This window comes from Paroedura picta, chromosome 11 (genome assembly GCF_049243985.1).
Source record: "Paroedura picta isolate Pp20150507F chromosome 11, Ppicta_v3.0, whole genome shotgun sequence".
NCBI classification, from domain to species: Eukaryota; Metazoa; Chordata; class Lepidosauria; order Squamata; family Gekkonidae; genus Paroedura; species Paroedura picta.
In genome coordinates this window covers 40,816,670-40,841,357 of record NC_135379.1, presented here as the reverse complement: position 1 = coordinate 40,841,357, position 24,688 = coordinate 40,816,670, and the positions used below count along the sequence as shown (strand labels likewise).

General features: G+C 45.8%; 1 protein-coding gene across 1 annotated transcript; it reads right to left on the bottom strand.

Annotated features, from left to right (window-relative positions):
• Positions 1–1,981: 1,981 nt before the first annotated feature.
• Positions 1,982–19,729, bottom strand: BFSP2 (beaded filament structural protein 2). Its single transcript, XM_077302664.1, has 7 exons — positions 19,201–19,729; positions 10,418–10,500; positions 9,639–9,795; positions 6,979–7,140; positions 6,396–6,527; positions 4,625–4,845; positions 1,982–2,229 (listed from the first exon to the last, which is right to left on the bottom strand). Exons 1-7 carry the CDS (start codon positions 19,654–19,656, stop codon positions 2,226–2,228), a joined length of 1,215 nt encoding a protein of 404 aa, XP_077158779.1. The 5' UTR covers positions 19,657–19,729; the 3' UTR covers positions 1,982–2,225.
• Between the last annotated feature and the right edge of the window lie 4,959 nt (positions 19,730–24,688).

Below are 24,688 nucleotides of genomic sequence, written 5' to 3'. Positions count from 1 at the left end.
GAAGTATAGTTGTATAGACGCCCACTCAGGGGGCCTCCCCTTCAGGCCAATCATAGGCCATGGGGGGAGGGTGGTGGTGGTCAGCATGACCATATATGGTCATATCACCTGATAAAGGTTTACCAACTTGTTTTAAAAAAATAACAATTATTTAACTCTCACCCATTCAGGAGCCCCTACCAGGGAAACCCTGGTTGAGAAAGCCTGCAATATAGGATTGTATGGATGAAGATAAGGAAAAAAGAAACAGCACCTCATCAGGGAAAGCAGATGGGGTAATAAAGTACACAGAGTATGATCTCCATGGATTGGATCCAGTGTTCCACTCCACTACTGGGGAAGCTTTAATGCAAGCAATGGAGGCAGGTGGCTTCTTGCCCCAGTGTTGCTATGACAAAAGTGGAAGGGAGTATATCCTCACAGTGTCCCTCTTGCAAGCAGCTCCTTCAAATAAGCCAGCAGGACTGAACCTTGCATTAAAGGGATAACTACTGCAATCTCTGTCTGGTGTGCAGCCTTCCACAGGCCCCTGACAGATACAGAATGTTGAGGGCAAGGGTATACTGGAAACTATATTGATGGATTAGAGGGCAATGAGAATGGATCCAAACTGTTCTAGAACTCTGAAACCCAAGAAGAGTTGTATGGAGATCCAAAAAGAAGAGGATTTGGCACAGAACATATATTTATGCCAGTGTGACAGAAGGTACATTGCCTTCTGTTGATATTTCTGTCTATATACCTAGTGAATTCTAGCCATATTTATCTTTGTGGCTTCTGTGCAGTCCCACATGGGTTCTGCGGAATCGCAGGCCTGCCACGTGTGACTGCACAGAAGACCACTCGATGAACAACAGTTACAGGTAAATGCAACCCTGTTTTCTTTTCCAGGTTGACGGGTCCTAATCGAAACTTGCTGGGTTCAGTGTTTCCACTGCAACTCCAAGAAATAACTTGCATTGTAGTTGAACAACAGTGTACTAAGGTTAGAGTCACCAGGTCTTCCCTGACCACTTCCAGGGAGTGGGAGTGGGGGTAGGGTTACCAGATTCAGGTGGGAAAACCCCTGAAGTTTTGGGAATGGAGCTTGGGTAGGACAGGGACATCAGTGGGGTACCATTCTATAGATACCACCCACCAAAGCAGCCATTTTTTCCAGGGGAATTGATCTCTGTAGTCTGGAGATGGGCTGCAATTCTAAGGGGATCCCCAGGTCCCACCTGGAGACTGGCATCCCTGACTGAAGGAGCCCAGGAATGGCATGTGGACATTTATCACTTTCTAGAACAATAGCTAAGATCTAAAACACTGTGTGTGGCATTCTGTATGTGAACAGAAGGCTTTCAGCTTCTGCCTTCCAGTGGCACCCATGCGCAGTCCTTCCCATATATCCCCACCAAGTCAGGGCTCTTTGGAGAACCAGAGAACCAGTCTAAGAAGCAGTAGGACTGCCACTGTAGGATACTCCTCTCATGGATGCAGATGTGGCTTGCATACACAATGGGCCTTTCTATCCTGGCCCTGGATCATGTTCTACAACACAAGTTTGTTTTGACAAGCCTGACTCTGTGTGTTCACCACTGCCCCATGTAAGCAAAGAGAAGGTAGCATATAAAACAGCCAACCCTCTCCTGAATCGGTGAGTTATATGAGAAGCTCCAGTAGTATCTTAGAGACCAGCAACATTCTTAAGATATGAATTTTCAGGAATTAAAGCTCCCTTTGTAGCAGCTGGCAAAGTGGTTTTTCAAAGCTGTGCGCCTGCCACTGCTGACTGTTTCCACTGAAGAACCCCCCACTAAGCTTTCAAGACACTTCACAGTTTCCTTGGAACTGTACTAGAAACATGGAATATGTGGATGCTTATACTTACATGTGTTTACCTGGACACAACTGATGAGGTTAAAACAAAGTGTGAGAGAGACTGCAACACTGGCCCTGTTCTCAGTAGTATCACTTAGGGAGAAAAGATGGAGTCTGCTAATTGAAACCGATACTTTATTCTATAATTACGATAGACATACTGACCTCTGTAAGTAAAGCGATCATAAACAGGGACGCCTAGTGAAACAGGTCAAGCTAAGGCCTACGTAGGTTGTTGAATCAAACTGAAGCGAAGGGTGCTGGCTATCAGAGTTTCCACTTTTGCCAGTGACATCATCTGTGGGTTGTTTTTTTGTGTCCTGAATGACAATATTGTCTTCTGAAGACAATAAATGTGAAAATCAGCTGAAAGTTAAACAAAAAAAGTACAGAATCAGTATTTCCACAGAGAAGAGCAAACTTAATGGAACAGTGGGCTTTGGAGCAAATGGACAGGATAAGTGGCAAAATGAAAACCTATTTGGTTGGGCCCAGCCAGCTTTTGCACTCATTCTCAACCAATTCCCATCTGTCTTGTAGCTCCCCATCCCACATGGCTTTCATATGTTCAGGAGTAGTCTAAGAAGATGGCTCCTTCCTTTGTCACCAGGTGAAGCCAACCCATTTTGTATAGAACAATTCTGTGTTTGTCCTATATCAGTTACATTAAAATGATTAACAGCTTTGCCCCAAGGCATGGAGGTGAAAGCCTTGAGAGAGCTATGTCTTTCGGAGCTCAAGCAATGCCGCAACAGCACATGGTGGTTGGTTGTTGGCAGGTTGCCCTTACTGATGCCCTTAGGACACCAGTTGGCAGTGCCAGTGTTTCACCAATGTCCTGCTAGTGGGGCCAATGTCAGCCTAAAGTATTAATGGGTATTAATGGGTTGATTTCATTTTGGGATTCAGACATTGTAACGAAGTCCAGGTGAGTGGTACATTTCTCTTAAGCCAATGTTGGGGTGGGGAGGGGATAAAATACACTTTTCTATACAAAGGGGTCCTATTCAATCCTGTGCCTTTGGGGAGGGCGGTATATAAATGTGAAAATAAATAAATCAAGATGTCAAGGTTGATAGGAAATATTCATACTTAGTTGTGATCCAGTTGTCACAAGCAGAATAGGGTTTTTTGGAAATCAAATTTTCCAGAGAAATGACAGTGTTCAGTAAGTGTTAACAGAAAATAATTGCATTTATGGTCAACCACAAGCATCCCATTTCCCCCTTTTTGCATCTGTTTTTATGGAAAACATTCTCTTTTTCAGTAGGGAAAAAACTGCCTCTTTGGGGGTTTGTTTTCGTAACAGTTATGCACCAAGATATATGCATTTTGATTCATCAGCCAGCTTGTAACCATATCCTCGTATGGTGGCTTCGGCACTTGGCTCCATTTGGTGCGCTGACACTTTTAGTCAAAAGCTTCGGCTGCACATAATGTACTAAGCAAGTGTGAAGTGATGTTTTCAGTCATGGCTTCAGTTGTTATGGAATCCTCCCTCAAGGATACAATGTTAAGAACAGCCTTCAGCTGAATTGGCGTCTGGACTTCTTTATTAAAATGGAAGGTGATAAATGATTTAACTGTGAACTGATACAAACAGAAGTATGTGCCTTAAGAAATGTTATGTGCATTGCTAGACAGGAGAAGAGTACTTATCTCACCCCCGTTTTATCGCCACACAAACCAGATGTGGCAGGTTAGGCTGGGACTGTTGTTGCCAGGGTGACCTGGGGGACTTCCTGAGCAGTAATTTGAATCCAGGTCTTCTTGGTCATAGTCCAACAAACCTATTTTACAGTTAGCTTTTACAATTAAAGCTCTTGAGAGAGTTCTAGTTTATATGTCAGGTGAATTTACAGTTTGTCTGACTTAGGTGGCTTCTACGTGGGAGATGTCTCTCTAAAGTATACTGAAGAAGATGGCTTAGAGCAGGGGTGGCCAGACTGAGCTCTCCAGATGTCCATGGATTACAATTCCTTTGCTCATGGGAATTGTAGTCCATGGACATCCAGAAAGCCACAGTTTAACTACCCCTAGCTTAGAGCATGGATAACCAGACCTCCTGCGGCCGAGATGAGTGGGCAACCAACAGCTAGGAAAACAGAAGGAGAGAGCTGTGAAGCATTAAAGGCACTAAAACATGGCAAAGAAGACAGGATGACTTCAACTCCTGCAGGGTTGACATTCTACATGCCTCCCTACATAAATATCACTAAATAATGACAGAAACAACAGGGTTCTGAGATCAGAGACGTAATTCTTTCCTGGGATCTGATTGGGGTGGTCTTGTACGTGCATGCATGCGTATGCCTTTGCTTCCATAATTTCGTTGTACACAATTTTTTGTGAATTGTCTATTTACAAATTTCTTTCTTTACGTTTTAATGCTGCCTTTCCACCTGATTCCCAAGGCAGCACATATAAATGTAAGAACAATTTTTTAAAAACATTAAAAATATAAAATCATTCCATAAAAATAGATTAAAAACAACACCAGAATCAGCGAGGGTGGCCAATAAATAAGCCGAACAAAACAATAATCTTCATCACCTGTTAGAAGACACTGATGGAGATGGATGAACTTTGAACTCCCTTCTCCAAGGCTGTTCATCCATCTCCATCAGTGTCTTCTGTAATTTTAGCAATGTTAAGGCTTGCTAGATACAACATGATTTTTGGAAGTCAACCAGGCCTGTTGGGCACAGAGAGGATGTTCTGTAGGTTCAGGACCCAGTTCACCTGATATCCACAGTCATACCTGTGTTCTTCTTTGTCTAGGAGGCAATGATACGCAGCAATGTCTTTCTCCAGCTGTGTCTTAAGAGACAGAAGAGTTTCACGATCCCTTTGCTGCTGTTCAGTCTCTGCCCGGATTTCTCCTACTTCTGCCTCCAGTTTGGTAATGACAGAGCCTAAATTCTGAAGCTCTATGTCATGCCAGTGCTTGGTGTCAAAAAGGGAGTTCTCCAGGCCTCTCTTCTGCAAGGACAAGAAAATGACAAAACTCTAAACAGGTCCATTGCTGGCACAAATATTTTTGCACTTTTATGAGCTTCTCTGATGCTCTGTGTGAAAGGTTTTTTCTCCCCCCACCTCCAAGAGGTCTGCCTGGAACAGAAATGATGTATTATGGGAGCCTGAGAAGACTGTACCATGTGATCACCTGACTATGTACTGAATAGAAATATTTGACTATTTCAGGCATTGCTCACCTAGATTTTTCTGCAGCCACTCAAGGTAGTTTCTGATCATGAACTGCTTGTGACACTATTGGTGCTTAAATTGTCCTGCTTGTTCTTGAGTTAAATTATTCCATTATCCCATGATGAATTCATTAAAAAGTATTCTAAACCTGCAAATTTTGTATTCCACCAAGCTGAACCCTGTGCATCAATTATGGTAGACTGAAAGGGGCTCAAGAAATCACGGGTCACTGATGAAAGCCACTTCTAGCAATACAAGTATCCTGAGCACTATAACATAAGTTTGCTTCTTCCTGCCCACCCACCCCCCAGCAAAAGTCAGGACTGGTTTCAGTTCCAATTGCACAAGGAGGAGTCTTGTGAGTAGGGATGGATACAAACCAGCTCACGAGCCAAAATTCAGGCTGAAATTGGGCCAGTTTGAAGTCCAGGAATGTTCAAGGAGGACCCCTTCCCCTTACATTTACCAGACTTTTGTCGTGAGAAAAGGGTTTCTTCCTTCCTTCCTGGGTGATCGCTCCCCTTTCTCCTGGCCCTGATGAACTTCTACCAGGAAAAAGGTGGAAGGGAAATTCCTTCCAGGGCAGTCCCTACCTCCTTTCTCCTGGATATGACAAATTGCTGTTGGGGAAAAGGTCAAAGAGAAATCCCTTCATGGGCGGTCTCCTGCTGGGAGAAAGAGGGAACTAAACTTCCTGGACTGGTTCAGGGTGGGGCCCGTTTGGGTCGGTTTGGGGTTCGAACCACCCTTTTTAGGTTTGTGCCCATCCCTGCTTCTAAGAACATTTTTTCACGCTCTCTTCCTGCATCTGCTAGGGACTGCACAAGCCACTTTTCAGCAGTCAACAACCTACCTGTTCTAGACCCCTGCCATAAACCTGTATTGTGTTTCCTTATTAGAGCTGTAAAATTCCGGGTGTGTTTTTGCACCAGCTCATCATAAGTGGTGATGAATGCTCTGAGAAGCATGTTTGCAGATCACTGCATCCATGCCAACAGACTGTGCACGGGAAGGAACGAAAAGGGCTTCTAATTAATTTCAGTGGAAGAAATTTAAACACTTGCTTTTGCTGAAATCAACAGGACTCAAAAGAGTTTTTCCTGGATCTGTGCCTTTATAAATACTATCTTCAGACCTGGAAAACTGGATTAGTTTTTGCATCCCAAATTATAGCGGATGCAACAAAGTCATCAAGCACTTTCTCAACACTAAATCTCATAGGCATGCACATCCAGGAAGTAGCTTGGCCAAACAATCCATCATGAAAATGATGACTTATTATTATTATTTGTTCCAGTTAGTAAATACTGGTTCTCACTACTTACCAGTGTTCTCAAGGATTCAGTCTCAGCTTGCAGGCTTTGTATTTTGCAAGCTGTTTCGTGAAACTCTGCCCTCAGGGATTCAATCAGGTCCTCCTCTTGGGTTCGCACAGCTGGTGCTGCTTCTGTGGGTTGCTGACAACATACAATAGTGTCACTCACAAAACACTGGCTTTCATTCGCCATTCATCTGTACGACAGATGAGTGGAAAGTTATAAGTCAAATCAGGTTTTACATCCTCAGATGTCTCATTGTTAACGTAAAGAAATTTGATCCTGGAATGGAAATGGTGCTTGCAGAAAACTGAACAAAAGTTACCTCGTTAGGTCATGTTACAAATACAATTAGAATCATAGAATCATAAGAGTTGGAAGGGGCCTCATGGGTCATCTAGTCCAACCCCCTGCACTATGCAGGACACTCACATCCCAATCGGTCATCTACTGTAATCTGCCACCCCTTTGCCTTCACAGAATCAGCCTCTCCGTCAGATGGCTATCTAGCCTCTGTTTAGAAATCTCCAAAGATGGAGAACCCACCAGCTCCCGAGGAAGCCTGTTCCACTGAGAAACCGTCCGTGCTTACCTTGCTATGGAGCAGTGCTCCAGTTTCAGCACGGTTCCGTTCAATATCTTTCTCCCAATGAATCCGAATTTTCTCCAATATATTATCCAGGCCAGTTCCAATGGGAGCATCAAGTTCTTCCAGGGGTGATACAGCAAGCTGATTGTAAAGCATCTTGACATCCTGAGGAACCCATGTGGGCAAAAAGTGCAGCGCTCAATGAAATCCTGTGGTGACTGGCTGCCCCCCTTTTTGTTTTTCCCATATGTGCACTATAGCATTACAATGGTCGTATTAAAATTTGAAATAAGTGTCAATAGTTCAGTGTAGTGCTATAATGCTGCAGCAATTACAAAATTAAAAATACTGCTCATGAAGCATGCTGGTGGTGCCACAGGGGGAAATGCTTGGAAAAAAGGGGGCCACAAGAAGCTGACAGCAAGAAAATGTCACCACTGTGGGTGGGGCTTTTTCAAGGTATATACCTTTCCTACCAGGCAATGGACTAACATTCCTGGACTGTGGTCGTCCCAAAAAGATTGGAGTAAAGCAAGGCTGGAAAAGAGTGAGGAAGGGGAAGACCTTGAAACAGGTAAATCTTGTTACCAACCTCAGGACAATAGAGATATGGACTTCTTATCTCACTACATATGCTAAATCACTCTTGCTGATCCCCAGAATTAAACTTTGTTATTACTCTTAAAGGTGTCGCTGGATTCAGATTTAGTTCTCACATCTATTGTTAACTCTTTTATTATCTGAACTAGTTTCAAAGCCCATTTCTAAAAATGGGCCTTGAAAGGGGAGAAGGGGCAAGGGGAAGGGAGAGAGGCGGCCCCCCGGCGCAGTGTACCTGATGGTCCGGGCTTCTCTTCTGGCGGGGGCTCCCTGGGCGGTGGCCCGACGCTCCGGATAGCGGTGGACGTTGCCGCAGCCTTCCCGGGCAGGGAGCCCCTGGCAGCCGCGCTCCGCTCGACTGCCGGGAGCTCTCTCAGGCAGCGGCCTGACACGGCGAGAGGCGCTTTGCGCCTCTCACCACATCAGGCTGCCGGGGGCTCCCTTGCGGGCAGCCTGACGCGGTGGAGGCGCAAAGCGCCTCCGCCGCGTCAGGCTGGCAGCAAAGGAGTAACTGTGAGCCGCGCTGTGCGCAGCTCGCAGTTGCTGGGGCTGGGAATCGGAGGGACCAATCGGCAGGCGCTGCGCGCCTGCCGATTGGTCCCTCCGATTGTCCGTCCGGAGGAAGGGTCCAATCCGGACCCTTCCTCATCACGGACACATCCTGACCTAGAACCCCTTAGCCTTTTATTTAGTCTGTGGCGCCCGTGGCACCACGGGCAGTGTTAAGATGCCAATTTGCTGCTGTGCACAGGTCTTGCCAAATGCATTCTTCTAATCTTAGCTGTATTTATAGCTCAGTTCCTCTATTTATTGCTCAGTTACTCTAATTAACTCTTCCTAGCCACTGCCCACCCCCCCATATATAATGTCTGAGGGACTCTGTTTCAATGTATCTAAGAAGTATGCATCTATCTACACATTATAAGTCTCTTAATCCTTGCTTACAACCAAAATTGAATTTTGTTGATCTTGGAGATGCTAGTGGTCTTAAACTCAGTTTTCACATCTGTATGTTAACTCTTGTATTTGTATGCTAATTTACTGCTATTACCAACCACTTACCAAACTCAGCTATAATCACCCGTTTACTTATGCATCTTGACGCTTAACTAGCCCTTCCTGGCAATTAACCCCCCCCACACACACCTAATGTAATGGTTAAGGAAGAAACAATACTTGTTTCACAGTATTGGAAGAAGTTTAAACTGCACCCAGAATCTTGTATCTTGAATAAAACTGGTCTTAAAGGTGTCAGTGGATTTTATTTATTTATTATTATATTTATATCCCGCTCTCCCTTTCAGCTCAGGGAGGATTACTTTATAGCTCTCAAATGCAGTACAATACAATGAGGATTCAAGACAGATCCTGTTTTCTGTAACTTACTTCCTACCTTCCATGTTTTCCTTTTAAAGGCCAACTGTAACCAGCCCAGATTAATTATGCTGGCTATGGCACAGTTGTCTAATCATTCATCCATAGGCTCAGAATGTAAGTTAGTATATGACTGCAGCTAGACTGCTAAACTGGGAGGATTCAACTTAGACCATGGATTGGCTTATGTGAAGTTAGTGTGGTTTTCAGTTCCTAAAATTCTGTGAAAAAGAGAGAGAGTCTTGCATGCATAAAAAGGTTTGAGTTTCTCTGTGGGGAGAAACCTAACAGTATCCAAAGCAACTTTGGAAGTTCAGAATTAAAGGTACCCGGTTATGGTGCCTTGGAAAAAGCAGAAGGTTTACACTTTTGAACTAATGCATTTTTCAGACTCATGATGTCCACACACTTGGATTCCATATATGCAAAATTGCATTTGATTGCTCTGATATGTGAAAAGGAGAGCAAAGCTGGACTACTGTAATATTGCTTTTGAAGACTAACTACTGATATGTCAAGATATTTCCAGTCAGTTATCAAATGCAAAATAACAGATGTTAACCGAAACATTCTGGAAAATAAAGGAAGAGAGCTTCTTGAAACAGCTTGCTTTTGTACAGAAAGCTGAATCACTGGAGTGCCTAAAGAGACACAGCCGAGCTACAGGTTGTTCCTCGGCTTGGCTTTACCTCTTCGTGATTCTGTGACAGTGAAGTTAGTTCTCCTTTCATGTTTTCAATCTGGTTCTCCAGGTCCATTTTAGTCATATTAGCATCATCAATCACTTTATAGAGAGAATTAATTTCATCTTCCATTGCCTTCCTAAATGGTTGTTCATTTTCATACCTGCAAAGGAAGTGGGCAATACATCCAATGTAGCACAGTGCTAGTAAATATATTAAGGACAGGTTGAAGTCATAACGTTATATCACTGATGAGTGTTCCATGACTCTACCCTTTTCCTATTTCCAGTAAGTCTCCCACTTCCATGTCAGTGTGGAAGTGAACTAAGAGTTACCTGGCAATTTTTTTTAGTGAACAACCATTTATTTTATTTCCCAATTAATATGATACAATCTACAATCATCCAATACCCCACTAATGACATATGGTTCCTCTTTCTTATACAGTTCTCCTCTTAAACAATTTTCCCATTTTCCAAATGTATTATTTCCTTTTTTACTTTTTTCAAAGGAAAGTACTTATTCCAAAAGTAAATAAAAATAATTCAATATTAAGCATGTTTCTTATTATTATCTTGTTTTAGCATTGACATTTTGTCTATAATCTTAATAAACCATATTTTATGCAAGTATACTGCTTCCAGTTTTTAGTAATTAGCATTCTAGCTGCTGCCAAAAGTCGCAAAGCTAAATATAAATTTGGGGTTTGTTCAGTATTATAACCCAAGAGACTGGGTTGATCTCCCCTTTCTGTATCAAATTCCACATACGGAGATACGAGTTACCTGTCTTTAATGTCTTCAGCGCAGGCTTGAGTGTTCTCTGTCTGTAACATGAGCCGAGCATTTTCAAGGACTGCATCCCCAACCTAGAACAGTTCAAGTAATCAAATACAAAAACCACATCCAACCTTATTGTAGAATTGGTCTGGGCAATGGATTTGAACATCTTCAAATTGCTTCCCATTGGTTAGGGTTAGGGCCAATCAGAGGGTCTTTCCTGCCTCCTGCATGTTCTTTCCCTCCCCCTCCATGCCACCTCCCAGCACTTGCCAGGAGGACAAAAAGCAGCCAGCCTGGGATCTGGGGATGGCAGTCCAGCCCAGCTCTTCCGTGGTTACCCTGCACTCCCCATCCTCCTGGCTCCAGGAGGCCAGAGAAGGTTCTTTGAGCACATTCCATGCCAGGTACACCACTCTTGCCAGGGGAGGGCGGGAAAGGCTGCTCTGGTACACGCTGCACCACTCACACTGCTTTCCCTGACTGCCTGTCTGCCAGGGGATGGCAGGGAAGAGCAACTGGCTCCCACCAGGTTTTCAAACAAGCTTTCCTACAAGTAAGAACATAGCCTGCTGGATCTGACCAATGGTCCATCTAGTCCAGCACACTGTTTCAAACAGGAGCCAACCAGTTACTACATAGAACCAGACGAACAGGACACGGAGGCCAAGATACTCCCCTGCTGCTGTCTTCCATCCCTGGTATTCAGAAGTTTGCTGCTTCCATCAGTCACCATGGCTAGTAGCCAGTGGTTGACCTCTCCTCCACGAATCTATCTAAATCTCCCTTAAATTTAACTCTACTTGTGGCCATCGCTACCTCTACTGGTGCTGAAATTACTCACTGAGTAAAGAAATATTTCCTTTTGTCTGTCCTGAATCTGACAATTTTATTGGGTACCCTAGAAAGGGGTAGTCAACCTGTGATCCTCCAGATGTCCATGGACTACAATTCCCATGAGCCCCTGCCAGCAGGGGCTTATGGGAATTGTAGTCCATGGACATCTGGAGAACCACAGGTTGACTACCCCTGCCCTAGAGTTTGCATAGTATTAGCAAGGGAGGAAAGACTCTCTTTATCTACTTTTTGCACTCCATACATCATCATCTCTATTTCCCTCCTTTGTACTTTTTCAGCTCTGCAATGCCGTTTCCGAGATACGGCTACCCAAACTGCACGCAGCAATCCAAGTAAGGTCACACCATTCCTTTATACGAAGAGCAGTTCAATATTGTTCATTCTGTTTTCAATCCCTTTCATAATAATTCCCAGCACGGAGCTCGCCTTTTTCACTGCTGCCACTCACTGGGTTGACATTTTCGCTCAGAATTCCAGTTCAACCCCAAGAACTCTTTGCATCTCAGTCCCAGCCAGTTTGGATCCCATCGGCACATATTTAAAATTAGGGGGTTTTGTTCCAATGTGCATCACCTCACACTTACCCATATCCGCTATGTAGTTGCCTGATTATCCAGTCTAGAAAGATCCTCCTGTAACTCTTCACAATCCAAGTTGGTTTTCACCATCCTGAGTAATTTATCGTTTCCAAACTCGGCCACTACATTGCTCATCTCCTATTTGAAATCATTTATAAACAACACCAGTTTGGTGTTGTGGTTAGGAGTGTGGACTTCTAATCTGGTGAGCCAGGTTCAATTCTGCACTCCCCCACATGCTGCCAGCTGGGTGACCTTGGGCTCGCCACAGCACTGATAAAGCTGTTCTGACCGAGCAGTGATATCAGGGCTCTCTCAGCCTCACCCACCTCACAGGGTGTCTGTTGTGGGGAGAGGAATGGGAAGGTGACTAAGCCACTTTAATCCTCCTTCGGGTAAAGAAAAGCGGCATATAAGAACCAACTCTTCTTCTTCAGTAATATCAGGGTTCTCTCAGCCTCACCCATCTCACAGGGTGTCTGTTGTGGGGAGAGAAAAGGGGAGGCGACTGTAAACCACTTTGAGACTCCTTCGGGTAGAGAAAAGCGGCATATAAGAACCAACTCTTCTTCTTCAGTAATATCAGGGCTCTCTCAGCCTCACCCACCTCACAGGGTGTCTGTTGTGGGGAGAGAAAAGGGGAGGCGACTGTAAACCACTGAGAAAAGCGGCATATAACTCTTCTTCTTCTTCAAATGAAATAGCCCTAGTCCCAATAACAACCCTGCAGGGACTATTGCTCATTTCCCTCTGTTGGAGAACTGTCCATTCATTCCTAGTCCAGCATACTGTTTCAAACAGAAGCCAACCAGTTACTACATAGAACCAGACGAACAGGACACGGAGGCCAAGATACTTTCTGCTATTTAACCAGTTTTTAATCCAGAAGAGGGCCTGTCCTCTTGTCCCATGAATACTAAGCTTACTCAGGAAGCTTTCATGAGGAATCTTGCCAAAAGCCTTCTGGAAGTGTGTATATGATATCTACTCAATGGCCCTTATCCAATATGACTGTTAACCTGCTCAAAGAACTGCAAGAGGCTGATAAATGATGAAGCAGAACTTCTGTTTGCAGAAGCCTTGCTAATTTCCCCTTAACAGACTTTGTTCCTTGATGTGCTCACTTTATTTATTTATAATTATATACTTGTTTTCCACTCTCTCTCTTGAGTCTCAGGGCGGATTGCGTCACAATAAAATCACATATGAAGAGAAAGCATTCAGATAAAATATAAAAGATTACTAAATTAAATGCAATTAAAATCAAAAAGCAGAAACTAGGTCTTCAGTTGCCTAGTTCAGTGGTTCTCAACCAGGGGGTCGGGACCCCTTTCACAGGAGTCGTGGCAGGGGAAGCAGCTTGGCCAGGGGCCCATCCACACAACAGACTTGCAGGGTAGATAGAGATAGAGTGTTCGTCTGCCTGGTGCAGCAGAAAACAGTGAGATCGGCATGGTGGGACAAGAGGCAGAACTGAACTGAGAAACACCGGAAAAAAACACCTAATTTATATACAATCATGAACAATGGATCTTCATGCCATTGGTCAGTTTACTAGAAAAAGAGGAGAGAGGAGGTGGGAGGGTTGGCTTCCATGTCAAAGTTGACAATTTATAGCAGACCTATAAATTGGCCTTGCTGCAGCCCTAGTAGACTTATAAATTGTCAACTTTGACATGGAAGCCAGCCTAATTCAGATGTTGTTTTGGGCCTCAACCACAGGTCTGGCAGAACATCTCCATTTTACAAGTCCTGTGGAACCTTTTAAAATGCCACAGGGCTCTGGTTTCATTTGGGTTTTCCACCAGGATGGGGCCAGGGCCAGAAAGGCCTTGGCTCTGGCTGAGGGCAATCTAATCTTCTTGAGGTTGGGGATCCTGAGCAAATTTTGCTTGCTGAATCTTAAAGCTCTTCGGGGGACATACAGGGAGAGGTGGTCTCACAAGTACAGACTATTGGAGCTTTCAAGGTCATGACCAAAAAGTTGAATTTGATTTGGTCTTAGATGTGTCCTCCACTTGGGCAGCTGTATTCTGGACCAGTTGGAGTTTCTGAGACTTTTCAATTAGCTAGCTTGGAACAGTGACTCATGCAGAGATATAATAGGCAGCCTTCTCTGAAGTCAGGCAACTCTGCTGTGTCACTGTAACCAAGGGTAAAGTTTGAGTCCAGTGGCACCTTTAAGACCAACAAAGTTTTATTCAAGGTATATATAAGCTTTTGTGTGCAAGCACACTTCTTCAGATACAATGAAGCAGAACTTCCTCAACCCGTACATACAGGTTTGGGGGGGGGTAGTTCCTAGGAGGGGCTAGCTAGAGTCAATATGAACAGTTGGCAGGGAGATCAAGATCAGAGAATGGCATACACATCCAAGAGTTATCTAACAGATGGGAATGCAGAGTTTGAGTCCCCAAGTTGGCAGCCCCAAGGCCAACAAAATTCAACTCTGGGTACCAGCAGGAACTGAGCATATGCAGATGTACAGTGTACACTCCTTCAGTTAAAGGTAAAGGTATCCCCTGTTCAAGCACCGGGTCATGTCTGACCCTTGGGATGATGCCCTCCAGCGTTTTCATGGCAGACTCAATACAGGGTGGTTTGCTAGTGCCTTCCCCAGTCATTACCATTTACCCCCCAGCAAGCTGGGTACTCATTTTACCGGCCTTGGAAGGATGGAAAGCTGAGTCAACCTTGAGCCGGCTGCTGGGATTGAACTCCCAGCCTCATGGGCAGAGCTTTCTGACTGTATGTCTGCTGCCTTACCACTCTGTGCCACAAGAGGCTCATACTCCTTCAGTTACATCAGCCTTTCTCAGCCAGGGTTTCATGAGGGGGTCTGTGATTGCTGCTGCCAGGGCAACACTCTAGCACCATTCCAAAAACTCTATGGGAGCCATTGAGTTTTTGGGCCAGTGCTAGAAAGTCATCCCAGTGTGATGCTAGCCCTCTTGGGATCATGGTAGGGGTTGCGATAGGGACAATGGACACTTCCCCCGCCCGCAATCTGGTCAGCCTGTTCCACCTGCTAATCAACTGCTAACCAACAAGCCTAATCATACCCCACTGAGGTCCCCCTCCTCTCCATGTCCCCTCCAATATCACCCACAAATCTCCAGGAATTCCTCTCCCCCCAATTTAGATTACTTTTATCATTATTTCCTACAGCATCGTGGGACTGGATTCTGAGGCGTAGTCAGCACACGCAGCAAATAGCTGTATTCACACATCATCATATATTGACCTACCATCACCCTGGAGTTTCCTCTATGGAGAAGACAATCCAGGAAGTGAATGATTGCTTCTGCACCATGTAACTGGGATAGTAAAATGCAGGGGTAGTCAAAACTGCGGCCCTCCGGATGTCCATGGACTACAATTCCCATGAGCCCCTGCCAGCATTTGCTGGCAGGGGCTCACGGGAATTGTAGTCCATGAACATCCGGAGGGCCGCAGTTTGACTACCCATGATGAAATGGGTAGCTTTGTAGATTGCAGTGGGTCAGCTCAACCTTCCACAGTGGAGGGGCAGTGCTGGGATTGGCGGTGGAAGACTGGGATTAATCCATTGGCTCCAACTAATTCTTATGGTTAGAATTTGGCAGGGACTCCTGCCATCATGAGAGCCTCTTGTGGCGCAGAGTGGTAAGGCAGCCGCCTGAAAGCTTTGCCCATGAGGCTGGGAGTTCAATCCCAGCAGCCGGCTCAAGGTTGACTCAGCCTTCCATCCTTCCGAGGTCGGTAAAATGAGTACCCAGCTTGCTGGGGGGTAAACGGTAATGACTGGGGAAGGCACTGGCAAACCACCCCGTATTGAGTCTGCCATGAAAACGCTGGAGGGTGTCACCCCAAGGGTCAGACATGACTCGGTGCTTGCACAGGGGATACCTTTACCTTTACCTTTTACCTGCCATCATTTGTCCTTGGTCGGGCTAGTCTCATCGAATCATAGAGTTGGAAGGGATCTCCTGGGTCATCTAGTCCAACCCCCTGCACTATGCAGGACACTCACAACCCTATCGCTCATCCACTGTCTCGTTTCTTTTCTTTTCTTTCATTTCGGGCCTTCTCCCATATTATGCTTGTCTAGGCAGTTTTATGGCAGCTGGGGGCTCAACAGCCCTGACTCATGGTGGAGCATTGGATTAGATGGTTTACATTACAAAAATCGTGTACCAGGCTCACCAGCAAGTAAAAAGCACAGATGATACTGTAATTTGGGTCTTTCTGACAGTGCTAAAATACCGCTTCAAAGGATTAGTCAGCCTATGTGTCAGTTTTGTTGATTTCTCACACAAAACAGCAAGGGCAGCTTTCTGCAAGACAGGTTTCCTACATGAAAATTAATTCTGTGAAAGCAATTTCCTGGAACCTACGTATGTCTAATGAGATCATATTCACATTTCACCTTGTGTACGCACTGGTGAAGCCCTGGCTGATGGCCACATGGAAAAATTTATGCATGTGTACTGTTAGTGGTCATGTTGGAGCGCATGATTTCCTATGCAAAAGTCACATCTATCTCAAATGTTTGGGGGTTATTTTTGCAAACACACTACAATGTATGCAAGAACTACAGCATATGTACAAATACCAATAAACTAAACCAAATATCACCTTTGGAAAATGGGACATGTCCACATTCAGTATTATAGCTAAGAACAGGATGTCTGTTTTCATTAACTGGCTAATCCAGTTACTTAGTTCTTACTCTCTTGTCTTTCTCTGTTGAATTATCTGGAATTATTTAAAAGAAGCAATTATACTAGGGTAAATCCCTGAGCATTCATACAAGATATTCCTTGATTATTCCAGATCAATTCATGCAGAATAAGAACATCCCAAATCACTGAAAATTCTGTTTCCCATCTAGGAGACCTCATGTGTCGAAATATCATGGAACAGAGCATTTTGTTTTCAGTACTTTGGAGCTTACTAATGAAGTCCTGTGAATCAGCCCCATGAATGCTTTGATCGAGTATACATTTAACTTCATGCATTTTGTATTCTTTTAATAAAATTAGAGTCATGCAGAAGAGCAATAGAAGGCAAGAGGGACAAACTACATTTGAGTGACCATCTGTTTTTATGGAGATCTTCGATAATCATGTGAAGGAATCAACAGAAGCTGTATTCTTCAGTATGGTAATTCTATTATAGGGACAGCATCCTATTTGATTTTCTCCTCTTCTCCAGGTCTTTAACAGCATCATTGATAAAAGGTTACAAGCCTTAACATTTCCAGAACAGCATCTTGAAACCATGTGCCTTTTGACTACCCACAGTATAGCCTGGTCTACAGATGCAGTAGATGGGGTAGAATTCTGAATTGTTAAAATAGGATTTTCCATTTTAGAATGGGGGGGGCATTATATAACATTAGAACATGTTATCTAATGTTCCCAACATGGGGAAAAGAAATCCTGCAAATATAATATTAGATCATCATGGAGAAAGGTTCTAGCCCAGGCCTTCATAGGCCGTACAAGTTTTCCACTTGCAGGAAATTATTAATGCTGAGGCACTTTGAACAATGTAATCTGTCATCCACTAATCTAAGCGGAACAGTTAATTTTAGTGCAATGTACCCTGCCACCTTAGCACCACCTCATTCTCGTACTATGCTACAGTGTGTTCGCTCAGATATACTAAGGAACTCATATTAGGACAAGCAGGGACCTGCAAGACTCCTAAGACCTGTGAGACTCATGGGGTGGTGGGTGAGGGATCCCAGTGATGTTGGCCCTCTGCTGCTGTGTCATTCATCCTATCTCTCACCCACCTCTGCAGCTCCGCCTGCCTTCAGCTCCACCACTTCTGCAGCCCTGGCTAATGCAGTGGCTTGGGCTCCCGCCCATCCAGGCAGACTCATGAGGAGGGGGAAATCTCGCTCCCTCAGCCCCTCTCCGCTCTGCTCAACCCACCCAGCAGCAGTCCTGCCCCTCTCCTGTGTGATCCAGTAGCTGCTTCCTTTCCTCCAAGAGTTCTCACTTATGGCTAGGGGGATGGGTGCCGCCAGGTCAGTAGAGAAGCGTTACCTGTGCAAGCATAGACAATCTTCTTTTTCTGAACATTTCCGCCCTTCTTTTTAAAAGTTTTCATATTCTTTTGCAAGCATGGGGAATTTGCAGAAAAAATCTCCTTTCTCTCTTCTTGACCCCAATTCAGGCTTTCTCAACCAGGATTTCGTGAAACCCTGGGGTTTCTTGATGGCCACGGAAGGGTTTCCGAATGGGTGGGAGTTAACTGATCTTCCATATATTTTTAAAATTTGTTAAATGTTTATTGGATGCTATGACCATATATGGTCATGCCGACTCTCAAATGGCCAACGATGGGCCTGGAGGGGGTGGGAAGGGGAGGGGCTCTGGGGGGGCGTGTCCACCACTATGCTTCCCAACCATATTCTGCAAGATCATGCCACTTCTGGGGTTTCTTGAATCCTGAAGGAATAGTCAGGGGTTTCTCAACGGTAAAAAAGTTGAGGAAGGCTGTGGATTTAAGCATCTGCCCTGACCTGGGGAGGCCAGCCTAGCCTGATCTTGTCAGATCTTGGAACCTAAACAGAATTGTCCCTGGCAAGTACCTCATCAACAGTGGGATCAGCTTAGGGATGTTAGTGTCATCATTCTATACTTTAGCAACCGTTATTTCACCCCTTGTGTACGGATGAAAGTTGCATATGGTATCATACTGGGTTTTCACAAGTTTGTGTTTTTAGTTTCACAAATGGGCCCAATGTTCCCTGCCATTCAGTGGGAGATGCACCAACCTGTTTCTATCAAAATGCAAATCCAAAGATCTACATTCACCTAGATTTTTAAAGGCACATTGTGAGCAGGGGACATGGAAGAGATGCATCTTTTTTTGCAGCTTATCCTTGAAAAATAAACAAGGTTTTTTGAAAACGTGATTCACAGAAAGACGGCTCAAATCTTCCGGCTCTCGTTACAAACACTATCAAGCTGGTAATGAGATAATGCTAGTGGATAAACACACGCCATTTCTGGCAGCATTCCTCTGAATAATTTCGCTCCTGATCATAACAACAACTTCTCCAAGGAGGAATAACTGATTATAATTGGGCCAAACATGGGAGAGCTTTTCCCTCTCCAGCTCATAAACCTCCTAAGGCAAATCTCATCTATAATTCAATTCTTTCCACTCCACTCTCTGGGAAACGATAATGCTAATTATCATGAAGATTAAATGTAAAATGCGCCACATAGGGTAGCCATACATTAGTATCAGGCTGTGGTTAATTGTCAGGATCAGAACAATCCTTCTATGGGTAATGAGTCATTTGTTTTTTGTTATCATCATCATTAAAAAAGAAAAAGGTCTCATACTCACTTGGTGGTAGATGGTTTCCCAGCTCTCTCTCAGGGCTCCCCAGTGATTGGCGCTGGAAGACTTCTTGTTCAGGTAAACACGGATGCGCTCCTCGAGTTCCTGATTCACCTGCTCTAAAGCTCTCACCTTCTCAATGTAATCTACCAGGCACCCATTCAGGCTCTCACGAGACAGGCCTCGTCCCCTTTCCAGCCCTTGGGGTAACGGCACCGTTGTGCAGGAGCTGCGGAGGCCTTGGAGGAAGACGCTGCTTATGCCCAGAGCTCTGCGGGACACCCGGGTGCCCAAATTGCTCACTCCTCCAGTAGGTACGATGCCCACATAGACCCCTGAGGGTCTGGACAAGCTCCCTCCTCCTCCAATGCTAACTCTATGGCTGGTGGCCCCTGAGCTTTCTCCTGTGGAGGTAGAGGGCTGAGGGCCTAAAAAGGAAGCCCTGCGCCTTGGTAAGGGCATGCTGTCGCTCAGACCACCAACATCCAATGTGTCGCTTCTCCCCTCGCGGCCCCTCAGCTGGCTGAGATCTGCAGAGCCAAGCAGGATTGGGGACGGGCGGGGTGTTATTTGCACTCCGTCCCAAGAGCTTCTGGGACATTTCTCATTGTCTCTGGCCAGCCACGACCGGCGTGTTTGTCGGAATGATTGTGTGGGGCTTTTGACTGGGTCAGCAATCTATTTCATGAGGAATCTGTCTGCTGCAAGTGCAGCACATGGAAAGGCCAATGTAGTACGCAGGCACAATAGGGGGGGGGGGGAATAATTCCTTACATATTTAAATGCTGGTATTCTCTAGACTGCCACATGCAAGGCCTTACTTGTACTAGCAGGAGCCCAGTTAATGGAGACACACCTTAGCCTCAGAAGGCGCTGACTTAACAGTGTAAAACTGCTTATATTGCTCAGTGTGAGCTTGAATGCCGAAAAGCTCTTGACACATTAATGCGCAGTTTGGAAAGGAAGAATAGTAGCTGCAAACATACGGTGTCGTGAGCAGCTCAGAAAGTTGCACCCCTTTCTTTGAGTGCCTAGAGATGTACCATTATTTGAATGACGGGGCTGGTCTGGAAACACACTGACTGCTGTGTTCAGCACTAACCAGCCATTTTCTCTCCAGGGTTTCACTTAGGAAAAACTGGTTGAGTACGTCTGCAGCAGAAGCCAGTGGAGGATAGTGCTGATTGTCTAGCGCTTGTGACATTGACAAAGCACCTCTCCTTCCTGAAAACAGTTTGGTGGTGATGGTTAAATGCCCTGTACTTAAAAAAAAAATAAGGTAGTAGATGAACATTTAAATGCACACTGTAGTGCAAGTGAAGTGGTTTCCAGACGCATTCTTGGAAGGGCAAGAGTAACAACAGAACTACGATTCATTTTGCTGGTACATAAATAAGTATAATAAACAGAAAGAAATTTCCAAGCTGGCGATGGCAAAAAGCTTTATTGAGAACGAGTTCTTAGGTATAAAACCTCGTTTTTGTATTTTACTTCCTCAGTAAACTTATTTCTTAATTATTTTTTTTTCCAGGGATACAAACAAAGTTTTCAACCCACTACCTAATTCTTATATTTTATATACCTTATACTTTATATTTGAAGCCATATAATTTGGGTCTATTAGTATCAAAGGTCCATAAAGTTAACTATCTTATAAATGACCTAGGGACTCAGTCTGAATAAAGCTGTTTGCCATCGTCAGCTTGGAAATTTCTTTCTGTTTATTCATCTTCGGCTGATGGGTCGTCTCTGCTGGTACATAAATAAGAGCTGGTGTGCTGAAGTCCATACACTGTTGGACAAGGATTCTGGGAGATCCAGGTTCAAACCCCCACTTCTACCATGGAAGTTTTCTTGGTGAATTTTGGCCTGGATGACTAAGCACTTTGAAACCTGACTGGGGAGAAAAACAGCACAGAATAATATAACCGCAAATGCATGCAGGCAGGAGGGCGTTATGTGGAGAAGGAAGGAGGGAACCAAATGAGATATGGCTCGAGTGTCCACAATAAACAACTATGCGTGAGAAGCGAGGGTTGTATGTGGCACAGTTTGTGCAAACTGGGATCAAGCTGAGCCCCAGGGACTATGCCAGTCTCTCCAGGGCTCCCCTATCTCCTGAGCGGCAGTTGTGCGGGTCCAGGTGAGAATGGGCACTGGCTTTCTCCCATGCTGTTGCACTGTCAGTGTTGCCGAAGAGTCAGGCTCCCCTCCACTGGGTAGGCCAAGAAGCAACCTTGCACGCAGAGCAAAATGGTGCGGCTGTGCCCCTGTTAGGCATGGCCAACAAGGATTGCCTGCCCTTGAAACCACAGTTTTCTTCCACGATTCACAAGTTTTGATGCACGGGATGGGATTGAGTGTGGCTTGTTAGTTTCTACGGGATCCAAAGTCATGCTGCTTAGGCTAGTTATTCAAAGCAGTGTGCCCTCAGGATAAAGAAACACACCGAAATTGGGGGGGGGGATGTACTCCATAATAGTTTTTGCCCCCCCCCCCGAATCATATATCTGCACATCTGGGAGACTGTCCCCTACCACAGTGGTTCCCAACCTTTTTTGGGCTGGGGACCGGGGGGGGGGGGGGAGAGGGATGTTAGGGCGCCAGGACGCTGGTGGCCGCAAACGTGCAGGCGTGGAGTTGTTGCACCTGTGCGTTTGTGCCCGCCAGCATGCTGCACCCACACCTCCCCCCCACAACCCGGTACCGAGAGCTCCACAGCCCAGTACCGGTTGGAGGCCCAGGGGTTGGGGAACACTGCCCTACCAGACAGCAGGCACTGGTTCCTGATCCAAACTCTAGTTCTGGCCCAAGGGCTTCTATTTGGTTGTTTCCAAGAAGTTGGTATTAGGAAGATTTGAATAAGGAAGTAGCACTATACCCCCTGCCCACCAAATAAGCTTTGGACCACCACTTATCATACACCCGTGCATTTAAGGAACTCCGCCCTCCAAGTGGAGCTATGTTGTTTCCAGGGCCAAAGCCCAGTTCTAGCGCTAACTGCTCCGAAGGAGATAGCACCAGAACTGGGCGTTGGACCTGGAATCAGCGTAAATCCCCTTGGAGGGCAGAGTTCCCTGTATACAGGGCAGTGGAATATAGGGTGGTGGTTCAAACATGTGTAAAACTGTTAACCTGCCCTCAATGTTTGTGTCTTATTCACAAATAAGGAACTAGGAAATGCAAATATGGAACCGGGAACCAACTTCAGCCTCGCACGCCCAGTTTCACATTTCAACTCTAGGTGACTGTAGGCAAGTCCCTGTGAAATGGAAACAGGAACTCCAACCTACTTCATGGAGCAGAGGCTATTCTCCTAGAAAGATCCACAGGATCGTCTTTGAGAGAATTGCTTAGGCATTCTGAGCGATCGAAATGCTTTCAACTAGGGTTGGGCGCTCCGGTGCCTGAAGCGGCCGGTCTCTCCTGGCGCAGTCAGCGCCGCATCGGGGGGGGGGGGGGGAAGCGCAGGCATTAGCACGCCGGCGGGCACACACATGCAGACACAGAGCTCCGCACTTGCGTGTGTGCGCCTGTGCATACCCGCACCTCCCCTCCCCCCCGCGGTGCTGGCTGCACCCGGAGAGACCGGCCGCTTTCGGGCACTGAAGCATCCAACCCTACCAAAACATTTCATGAAGCTATCTGGTTGGCCCAAGGGTGTAGAAACATTCATTGGCCCTATGCCATCTTCAATCATCGCAAAGGCTATCTTCTTAGGTACATACCGCCTACGGATGCTGCAGCACAGAATGTTAGACCCTTTTCTTAAGGATCACAAAAGAGGAATACTAACAAGCAGGGAGAGGCAGAACCTTGGATTTCTTTGTCAGCAAGCCAGACATGAAAGGGCCTCTTGTTACATTCTGAAGTAGAGACAATTTCGCTGCTGTAAGTGCTTCACACTTCCCTACTGATAATTGCTGCAGTGTTCATCCCAGAGGACAAGAATAACAAAACTTGGCCGGTTCATCAGAGGGTCTCCTGTGACCTACTTTGAGGTTCCAAACCACCATTTAACCATCAATGCGTTGAAGAAATTGTGGGGCCTGTGCAATGTGAGCCGTTTCTTATTTTTGTTAGGGATGAAGTTGCAAGCCCTGCGGTCTGTTTCCCCGCCTACTGAGACACACTAAGCCTGTGTTGTGAAGAAGACAGAAGGGCTTGCATTTCAGTTGCACCATGGGACTTATCATGTGGGTGACTTACTCCTTTCCTGTTCCATTCCCATCACTAAGATGGGTACCAGCTGGGTGTAGTGGTTAATAGCGTGGGTTCTAATCTGGTGAGCTGGGTTTGATTCCCTGCTTCTCCACATGCAGCCTGCTGTGTGACCTTGGGCTCGTCACAGTCCTGTTAGAGCGGGGGTCGTCAACCCCCGGTCGGCAGCCCGGTACCGGGCCACAAAGGCCACGGTACCGGGCTGCCAGCAGCCGCACCTGCCTCCCCCCGCCACGAGAAGCTCGCCAGGCACGCCGGCAACACAAACATGCATATGTGGAGCTGCTGCACATGTGCGGTCGTGCCCCCTGCTGGCGAAAATGTGCATGCACGGCAACTTCGCATGCGTGTTTGTGTGCAGCTGCTGCTTGTGCTCGGCGCCCGGGCCGTCGGCTCTCCCCCACCCTGGAGGTGGTCCCCAACCACAGAATGGTTGGGGACTGCTGAGTTAGAGTTCCTCTTCCAGAACAGACCTGTCAGAGCTCTCTCAGCCCCACCTACCTCACAGCGTAGGGAAGGGAAAGGCGATTGTAAACTGCTTTAGGACTCCTTCTACTAGTGAAAATCGGGGTATAAAAACCAACTCTTCTAAAAGGGGAACGATAGCTATTTTTATTTTAGGAGGTTTACAACGTGAACCTAACGAGTACTGCAAAGCTCCACCTTTTTAAATACCTCTGTCACATTTGTTGATAGAGATTACTGACAAAATTGGGATCTGTTTGACCTGAAGAAGCTAACGGCACAAGAGTTCCAAATTATCAAAAGAATGCAATAGGTTTTGCTGTGTCCGGGACTGGCAGGAAAGAGTTCGGAGACCACAGGTTTCTAAAAATCAGCTTAATATTCATAATAATTCAAGCAACTGGGAAGTCCTTCTGGAATCAGAACTACGTACGAAGCAGGCAAAACAGGTATTTGAAAACCTTTGGGAAGGTTAGTAGCACAATCGCGTTGTGCCCGGCTGACCAATTCCTGCAGACTGGAGCACCTCAAACAGGACCCGGGTCCAACTGCCTCTTTCCGCATTCAACAGGGAAGTGGATTCCTGTCCGGCTGCCGGGCCAAGCTCATAATACACAAAGAATGCTCAGTCAGCAGCCAGCTTAGCCACCATACATTGTGTGAGAGGAAAGGGGGATAGCTGTTTTGTTGCACAGCTCAGCCCAAAAGAATGCCAGGCCGTATCCGAGGGTGTCGGCAGAGGCTTCTGGGTTGGCCCAGTCTTGCAAAACAGGCTTGTGGTATGGCGGCCGGGGGGGGGGGGGAGGGG